The sequence below is a fragment of the Delphinus delphis genome, chromosome 15 (genome assembly GCF_949987515.2).
Source record: "Delphinus delphis chromosome 15, mDelDel1.2, whole genome shotgun sequence".
Taxonomy (NCBI): Eukaryota; Metazoa; Chordata; class Mammalia; order Artiodactyla; family Delphinidae; genus Delphinus; species Delphinus delphis.
Genome location: NC_082697.1, coordinates 85,933,307 through 85,942,021, shown reverse-complemented (window position 1 = coordinate 85,942,021; position 8,715 = coordinate 85,933,307). Strand labels below are relative to the sequence as shown.

At 60.4% G+C, this 8,715-nt stretch overlaps 1 protein-coding gene across 5 annotated transcripts in view; it reads right to left on the bottom strand.

The window, feature by feature from the left end:
- Positions 1-254: 254 nt before the first annotated feature.
- CARD11 (caspase recruitment domain family member 11) overlaps positions 255-8,715 on the bottom strand; it is a 111,672-nt gene continuing 103,211 nt past the window's right edge. For 4 of the 5 annotated variants that reach the window (XM_060032517.1, XM_060032521.1, XM_060032519.1 and 1 more), the window contains exons 20-25: positions 8,435-8,530; positions 6,776-6,911; positions 5,809-5,988; positions 5,383-5,507; positions 3,859-3,974; positions 1,300-1,974 (exon numbers count right to left, since the gene is read on the bottom strand). In XM_060032517.1, the coding sequence (XP_059888500.1) occupies positions 1,770-1,974; positions 3,859-3,974; positions 5,383-5,507; positions 5,809-5,988; positions 6,776-6,911; positions 8,435-8,530 (858 nt within the window). In that variant the 3' untranslated portion in view covers positions 1,300-1,769. Of the gene's footprint in view, positions 427-1,299; positions 1,975-3,858; positions 3,975-5,382; positions 5,508-5,808; positions 5,989-6,775; positions 6,912-8,434; positions 8,531-8,715 lie in introns of those variants that run through there. The other variant, XR_009522176.1, reaches the window with a different exon arrangement.

Genomic DNA, 8,715 nt, shown 5'->3' with positions numbered 1-8,715 from the left:
CAGGGCTCTGTGGTGCTGATCCAATTTCTAAGAGTTGAAATGCTAGAAACTGCTACAGGACACACACTATTGTTTTAGGATGAGGTATTTGTTAAGAGTTCTTTTATTAATAATTCATATCTTCAAGAAAACCTACCAGAGGGTCATCAACTCATGTCCATGGTATCTGAAACCATAAAGCAATTCAAAACTATGTCTGTTAAGAATTGCTCGAGGCTGCAAGTAACTGAGAACCAAAATAACAACCATTTAATACAAGATAAAAATTTATTTCAGTCTCATGTAAAAGAAACCCCAGCGCCAGTCCCGGGCTGCAAAGTGTCATCAGTGACTCTGGCTTTCTGTTCCACCATCCTCCGTGCAGGGTTTCCCTCTTCAAGGGCACCTCAAGATCCAAAATGACTGCAGGAGATCCAGCCATCACGTCTGTATTTTAGGCAGGAAACGGGAGGAAGGGCTGTTTGCTTTGTCTCTACCCTGGACCTTGCCTTCCATTTCTTTGATCACTCTTGCTGCCAGGGAGGCTGGGGACTATGGTCTTTAGCTGTGCACGTGGTTTCCCAGGAGAAAACCAGGATTCGGTTGGTGAGAAAGGCAGTGTAGACGTGGATTACCAACGAGCAGTTGCTCCCACAACTCCCATGAACACACAGACCTAGGTCTGAACCCCAGCCTGCCACCTACCGGCTGCTGAATGAGTACTCGCCATGGTGCCAGGCTGGAGCTGGCCCGGTTTGGCTGTGCCTGTCGGGTCTGTACTCAGGAAGTTTGCATTGAGAGGGTCAAGAGGAAGAATGGTTCTGGAGCCCATAAAGCCTTTGCTGTCTGCTGTGGAGGCAGTGTGGCTCCTGGGCCGTGGGCAGTAAGCCCACCGGAGGGCCTTGGACCACGTGCTGCTTCCGGAACTGAAAGATGGAGCGAGGCTGCATCACGTAGGACGCTACCTGCACAGAGCGCCGGAGCACACGTGCGGGGCAGCTGGGTCAGGAGGGCCTAGCCTGCGGCTGCGGCCAGGGGATGCAGGGGTGTGGACAGTGAGACCTTCCCGGCAGCCTGTGAAAGGTGGGGGGGGCCCTTCCCAGGGTGACGATACAATTTATCGTCCAAAGCAGGAAGCATCTTAGAGCGGGTGCTGTAAATCAGGCCTGTCCTGGGAAAACTGGGGTGCACGGTCACCCTACCTTCACCCTGCGTATGACACGGGGCCTGAACTGAGCTCGCTGGGAGGGGTTTGTAGGTGAGGAGGGGTGCAAGAGCTGAGAGCCTCTGCAAACTATTAAACAATTGGTTGAAAACAAGGAATTGGAGAAATTTTAATGCACGAGAAATAACAGCAGGGCACCCCTCCCCCTCTGCCTGGGAATGCGCATATCCTGTGTCCCGAGGGCTGCGGGATGCCTGGCTTTCAGGTCCCCTCCCTACGGGCAGCACACCTATTCCACGCGTGACATTCAACTGCTGTTCCGGCTTCCAGGGACCGCTGGCCTCCGACCTGGCTCTATGTCCTCCGTGGGGTCCTGTCTCCCGACTCACGCCTGCAGGGCTGGCCGACTCAGCAGGTCAGCCCTCGGTGGAGTGGACCGCTCCCTGCTCCCTCCCGACCAGCATCTGCCCCCGGGGGGCTCCCTGGAGGGTCTCCCTTCTTCCTCAACGGGAGGACTGAGCCCCCAGGCCGTCTAGGCAGCAGGACGCCCCTCGCCCCTCGGCGTGGCCCCGCGGGATTCGGACCCCCCTCCCGAGCCCCGTTGGGACTCAGCGGTGCCCCCGCCTCACAGCTGGTCCTCGTCCACCCAGACGGTCTTGCGCTGCTCGTCCCCGATCTTGTCCTTGATGACGCGGAGCAGCTCCTCCACGCTGCCCCACATGTCCGCCTCCACGCTGGCGTAGAGGCACGGCAGGGCCTCCAGCTCCTTCTCCTTCAGCCGGCACAGGCGCAGGAACTCCTCCTCCGTCTCCGGCCGGGACAGCATCTTCCTGCGGGCGAGGAAGGGCGAGGGAGACGCACAGGGGCGTGGCTTGGCTGGGCGGACCCGTGCTGTGGGGCCACCCCGTGCTGCCGCCCCCGCCCCCACCCGGGCATCCTACCGACGCTGCCTTCCCCGCTTTGTTTCTCCATAGCCTCTACCACTTAGCACCTTACGCACTGTCCCCTTTTATTCTGTTCCTTAGGGAATCCTAAGAGGTGGGGACTTTAGTCTTTTTAATTGTGGTAAAGTACACGTAAAATAAAATTTCCCATCCTGACCACTTGTAAGTGTACATCTCAGCAGTGGTAAGTTATTCGCAGCGAAGTGCATCCATCTATCTCCTTAACTTTCTCGTCTTGCAAAACTGAAACTCGACCCATTAAACGATCACTTCCCCCTGCCTCTCAACCCCTGGCACCCACCCCTCTACTGTCTGTCTCTGTGCATCTGACCCCCCCCGGGGACCTCGTAGAAGTGGAAGTGCACAGTGTCTGTCCTTCTGTGTCTGGCTTGTTTCACTGAGCATCATGTCCTCAAGGTCCAGCCATGTTTCACCATGTGTCAGTCTCCTTCCTTTTTAAGGCAGAATCATATTCTCTCGTAGGGATGGACCACATTTTGTTTATCCATTTATCTGTCAGTGGACACTTGGGTTGCTTCTGCCTTTCGGCTACTGTGAATGATGCCGCTGTGAACATGGCTGCGCAAACACCTCTTGGAGACCCTGCTTTGAATTCTTTTGAGTAGAGACTGAGAAGTGTGACTTCCGGATCACGTGGTAGTTCTACTTTAATTTTTGAGGAAACTCCTTACAGTTTTCCGCAGCAGCTGCACCCTTTTACGTTCCCAACCAGCAGTGCGCAAGAGCTCCGATTTCTCCCCATCTGGGCCAACAGGTGTGAGTTTCTGCGTTTTGGACAGCAGCCGTCCTAACGTGTGGGAGGTGGTGAGGTGGGGACTCTGCGCTCCTTTGCTCACTCATGGGGTCCCGGGCCTGGCCCTCAATAGGCACTCGGTAAATATTTGCGGAGAGAGTGGAGTGGCCTGACCTCCCTCAGTGTCAGCTGCAGTTGTGTTGCAAGGAAGGGTGGGGATCAGAGATGGTGTCACGTGACAGGCGGGCCACGCCCCTCCCCCACCTCAGCATCACCCTGCTTTCCTCTTCCTAGCAAACCTTACCGCTAACCCTTCAACAATCACACAGGCCCGACCTTGAACACGGACCCAGAATCGGACCTTTCCTCATCGCCCTCCAGACAGGATGTGGTCCCGGCACCACTACCCCTCGTGTGGGTCGTCACGACGCCTGCGTCTCAACGCAGCAGCCAGTGGGGCCTTTACATCTCTTATTAGATTAAGTCACTCCTCAAAACCGTCAGTAGCTCCCGTCTTACTCAGAAGGAGACGTCACATCCTTCCGTGGCCGACACGGCCCGGCGTGGTCTGGACCCCCTTCGGCGCCAGTCACCTCTCACCGCTCTGCCCAGCACACTGGCCTCCTCTGGGCCATCCCCGCCTGGGGGTCTGGGCGCCAGCTGTGCCCTCTGCACCTGCCCGGCCTGGCCTCTCCGTGGTGGGTCCTGCTCCAATGCTGGCTTCCCGGACCACCTGGGTCCCAGGGCGCCCCCATCCCTCCCGGCACCCATCCTCCTGGACGCGTTTTGCGCGCGCGCGTGTGTGTGTGCGTGTTACCGTTTCCATTGCCGGAGGGGTCAGGGCCATGTCCCCCTGGACCGGGGACTGACCTTCGATAAGGGTTCACTAAAGGGATGCTCGGGGGAGGGGTGGGCCCAACACAGCCAGCTGTTCTTGGCGGGAGCCGCAGAGGCTTGGTGAGGTCGGGGAGCGCAGGGGTGCTTTAGGGCCCCTGCGGGGGGTCCCGGAGCCCTACCTGAACTTCTTGATGTTCTTCTCCGACACCCGGATGAAGAGCACGATGGGGTAGATGCGGGACTTGATCAGGTCCCTGGCGCAGCTGATCCCGGCCTCCAGCAGACAGTGCTTGTTCTGCAGACACAGTGGCCGGCGGTCGGCGGGGGCCCATTGCCTCCTCGGCCTGTGTGGGTGCCTGGGGCGGGTCTACCGGGCAGGGTGGGCTCCACGGGACAGAGCCGGGGGCGAGACAGCCCCGCGTGCCCCCCGCTGAACCAGAGAACGAGCCAGGCAGAACCCAACCTCTGAGAGACAAGGCCCCCCGTCCGGACACCTGGCTCTCCCTGCACAGGGATGGGTGCTGGCAGAGCCCCGGCACCCAGCCCGGGGTGAATCAGGCAGTGTGCGTGAGTCTTCATAAAAACCCAAGTCAGTGTGGAGAACACCTGCTCCTCTATTCTGCCTGCGAGGCGCTCTGGGTACTAGGACGGGGTGGGTGGAAAACACAGGGAAGGTGAGGCGGCCGGATGGTCCGGGGAGGACGTAGGGCTCTCAAGCACGACTCCCCGGGGCCTGAGAACGCGTCGTTTCTGAAGAAGGATGATCCCTGTTTTGCCACTTAAACCCCTGCACTGAACTCGAATATAGAAAAGCGCACACGCTCCTAAGCCTGCGGCTCAGTGGGTTTTCACAAAGTGAACGTGCCGGTGGAACCAGCACCCAGGTCCAGCGGCAGAGGTGGCCAGCCCAGGCCCCTGCGCCCCCGGTCACCGCTCCTCTGCCTCGCCAGCAGAGCCACGGCTGGATTTCTAACAGCACGGATTCCTGGATGGGAAGCCCTTCGCAGCCGGAATGTTCTCAGCTCCAGCCCTGCCCACTCACTGTCCATCGGCTCCAGCTGTCACGACTCCCTAAGCTTTAACACCCAACAAACGCTTCACGGCGGGCCGACAGCTCTGCCCGTGCTTCGATCCGTGTGACGATGCGGGAGGGGGCGGGAGTGACCATCGGCTGGGCGGCAGGTTCGGAATCTCTGGCTGGACTCCTGCTCTTGCCGTCCCCCAGGTCACCGTCCCAGACTCCGGGGCCGTGACCATCCTCGTGGGCCGAGAGCCCCACCTTCATCCAGCCCTGGAGCGAGGAAGAACTCCACGCTCAGGGCCGGCCAGGGTCTCAAAGCCTGGCTCCAGCAGACTCCAAACTGCGCGCAGATGCCTTTTCTGCGTCACCGCCAAGAAGCCTTCTGATGGTCCACCTCCCCCACCTGGCGAACACGGTGCCTGTCGCCCTCCTGCTCGCTATCTCTGGTCCCTGTCATCACCGCCAGGCGCACACACATCCCTGAACGACGCGGACCAGAGGACCACCACCAGGAAGCCATCAGAAACAGAGGAGGTTCCTCCAACCCGCAGGACAGGGCTTGGAGACGTGAGCACGTGGTCGAGGGAGAGAGGAAGGAGGTTCACCCGCGGCGAGGCGAGAGCATCGCCCTCCCCATGGCGCTGGTGGCTCACAAGCCCCGTCCGCCTCCAGCTGGCCTCACCTTGGCCGCCACAGCCTCGATGTGGGCGGGAACGACACATTCAAAGGAGTTGGGGTTCTTCTCTCGGGAGTAGATGATGGTCTCTGTCTTCTGCTTTCTGAGGAACTCGTCTCTCGTGACAACATCTGCGGGGAGAGGGGCCAGTCCTGAGGACGGCACAGGCGGTCTCGGGCCGACTGTCCCGTCCAGGCCCCGCCCTGCTTCCTGGGCTCGACAGCGCTGCGTGTCTGATCCCTTTCTGGCCACGTGGAAGTGAATCTCGTCTCCTCCACTAGACCCCGTGGCTTCTCAACTGCGGGCAAGGTCAGGGTCCCACTTTACAGTCCCCACGGCAGCCAGCCATCCGCACCCTTCCGTCGGCCCCTGAGGCCCTGATGCAGGCGGCGGGGGAGGGGAAAGGAGGGCGGCCTGCAGCGGGGGGCTCACCCGGCTTGCACATGGTGAACTCCATCGCGCCCCCCGAGTTGAGCAGCTTCTGCACCAGCGCCTTGGCCAGCATGGTGGGCGTGAAGAGGACGGGCCGGCGGCGTTCGCAGTAGAAGGCGCGCACCAGGCTGTAGGGGATCAGGCTGAGGTTCTTGCCCAGCTCGCTCTCGGGGTCCAGCTCTGGGAGGGGACAGGGAAGGGCTGGTACCGCCTGGGGCAGGGGCAGCCCAGGTGCCCTCTCGGCTCCATGGAGCCTTGAAAACCATTTGGGAGTGGGGATGGGACACCGGGGGCTAGTTCTCAAGGCCCACCGCACAAATGGACGCCAGCCGGCGGCCCGGACGCCCTTCCGCTGTCCAGGCGAGTTTACGGAGTGACCCGTGGGCCGGGCTCTGTTCTGGCAGCTGGGCCAACAGTGCCGGGCCAGGGAGACGGCCCTGCTCACAGGCCAGGAGGCGCCGGCAAGAAGCGCGTAACACACTCCAGGTGCTAAGCTGTCCAGGGAGGGCCCGGGCTGGGGCTGGAGTGGAGAGGCGCCCCTGGCCCTCGTCACCATCAGCGCCGGGGCCAGCGTGGCCCTGGGAGGGCTTGCTCGCCGCCGGCAGGGCCTTCCACAGGGGACTGCGCACCGGGAGGCCCCTTGCTGGCTTCACGATAAGTGGCGGTCGGTGCCCAGCGGGGAGAGAATCAATAGGTAAACGCTTCCCAGCAAACAGCTCCAAATAACACGGGCGTCTGGGCTCAAACCAAGTACGGCGGGCGTCGGTCGGGGGAACTTGGCAGGATGCGCCCGGCGGCCGTCGGTCCTCCCCGGCCAGGGCCGGGCAGCTCCTCCCCAGGCGCTACCCTTGCTTTGGAGGAAGCAGACGCCCCAGCCCCACTCTCGGGGCCCCCGCGGCCCGCCCAGACCCGAGGCTGCCGCGCGTGCGTGGGGCGGGGGGGAGGGGCTGGGTGGTCGGCACCACACCTTCCTGCTTCTCGGTCAGGAGCTTCGTGGCGTCCAGCGAGGACCGGGCCAGGCTCCCCCGCGGGCTCCCCGCGACGATGCGCACGCGCTCGTGGCTGTTCATCCTTTTGTACTTGTTCTCCGACCTGCTGACGAACTGCGGACAGAGGGGTGGGGGTGGAGGAAGGCGTAACCCGGGCTCGGGAGACCTCCGTTCAGATCCGGGCTCCGCCCCGGGCGCCTGGGTCAGTCACGCCCCCCCTCAACACAGGGGACACCTAGCAGGTGGCGCAAGTTCTTCAGCTGTCAGGGCGCCGTCAGTAGACGAGTAAGCGAACAAATGCTCACACTCTCTTCCCCGGCTGGGCGTAAGCTGCCAGAGGGCTGGTCCCAAGCAGGCCCTCAACGGAGCCCCCCTGCAGTCCCACCCACATCTAGGGGATCCACGGGCACTGTGAGGCCTGGAGCGCTCCGGCTGTGGAAGACCCCTGGCCGCCCCCAAAACGGCCCACCCGGCGGGGGGTGCAGGTGACTTCACCCCCTGCCTCGGCAAGCCCGAGTCTTCCGGGGGAGTGCCTGCGCCCTTCTACCATTCAGAGTTGAGCCCTGGAGGGCGGAAGGGGATGCCCAGCGGTGGACACCATACTCCCTGGGCTACTGTGAGACTCTCCACGCCCTCCCTCTGCAGGGAGGAAAGTGCAGGGAGCTGGGATGTCAGCCCTGCTCTGTTGTTAACCGGCCTTCGAGTAAGTCACCCAAAAACTCAGGGTTTTGGGCTCATGCGTGACGTGTGGGCACAAAAAAGTGTGGTCTCACGTGGTCCTGCGGTCAGGGGTGCCTCGGACTTCACCAGGGTTCCCTTCCACCTCCGTCTAAGTGTCTTTCTGCTACCTGTTTGCCTCTACCTGGGTTTTAGGGCCACACTGTGAACCATTTCTCTGGGTTTCCCACGTTCCAACGTTAGGATGGAGCAGTGGAGTGACACACTAGCTCTGCTGGGGCCTAATTAGCACAGAGCCAACACGGGAACATCCTTGCGGGGCGACATCTTAATAGTACTCTCAGCTTTTGTGAACTGGTGACAGAGAAAAAGGCCGCACGGAATGCTTCTGCGTTTATGTGAAATCACTTCTGAACACGTCACCCACGAGGCTGTTCAATGTTCCTCGTATAACGATCCGTGCCAAAGAGAAAAAGAAAAAACCCTCTTAGAATCAAGTACAAGGGAAACATTTTTCCTGCTTCCAAAGAGCTAAAACGTTTTGGCACCAGGTAAGATATAAAGACTCTGCTGGGTTTCCCTTTCTTCCCTGGCTGCTAGGATGCTCAGAGAGAAATTTAATGCTCAGTCTGAGGACCTGGATATCTGGAATGTTTGTTTTCCTCTCCTCACTTTTCCATTAATATTTGAGCAACTAAGATGTTTAAGTTTCTTTTAGCCCTAAGTTTGCTCAAATCTTTTATGAAAGTGAGGTTTGCTTCCAACAGGTGCAGACTGTCTAGCGACCTGTCACTGTGAGGATAAAATGGGACGGAAGACGTAAGGTGCCGTGAAAAGCTGCAAGTGGGGGACAAACACAGAGCACTGCCGTTCTGATACAGCCTCCTCTTCTCGGTGGGGAGAGGGCAGGCCTGCGGCAAAACGTGGCTGCAGGTCAGCAGGCGCTCCGAGAGCTTTACCTGAAGGAGCTGGCCGAAAAGGAAGCTCGCTCGTGAGAGGCGGGGGCTGACCCGGGGGTCCGCAGCGGGAAGTGGTTCTTCGGGCTGCAGGGTGTTCTGAAATCAGTTTATCAACCGGTCAGACCCGCCGGCATACTGATGCCGCTGGGCACGGGGGACGGCTCCCAGCCCCGCCCTGTGCTCACGGGGATCCCGTCGTGGATCAGAGCACTCCTGACAGGGGAGCAAGCTCAGGGGGTGAGACGGGCCTCGGGACTTGTTCCAACAACGACCGGAGCCGG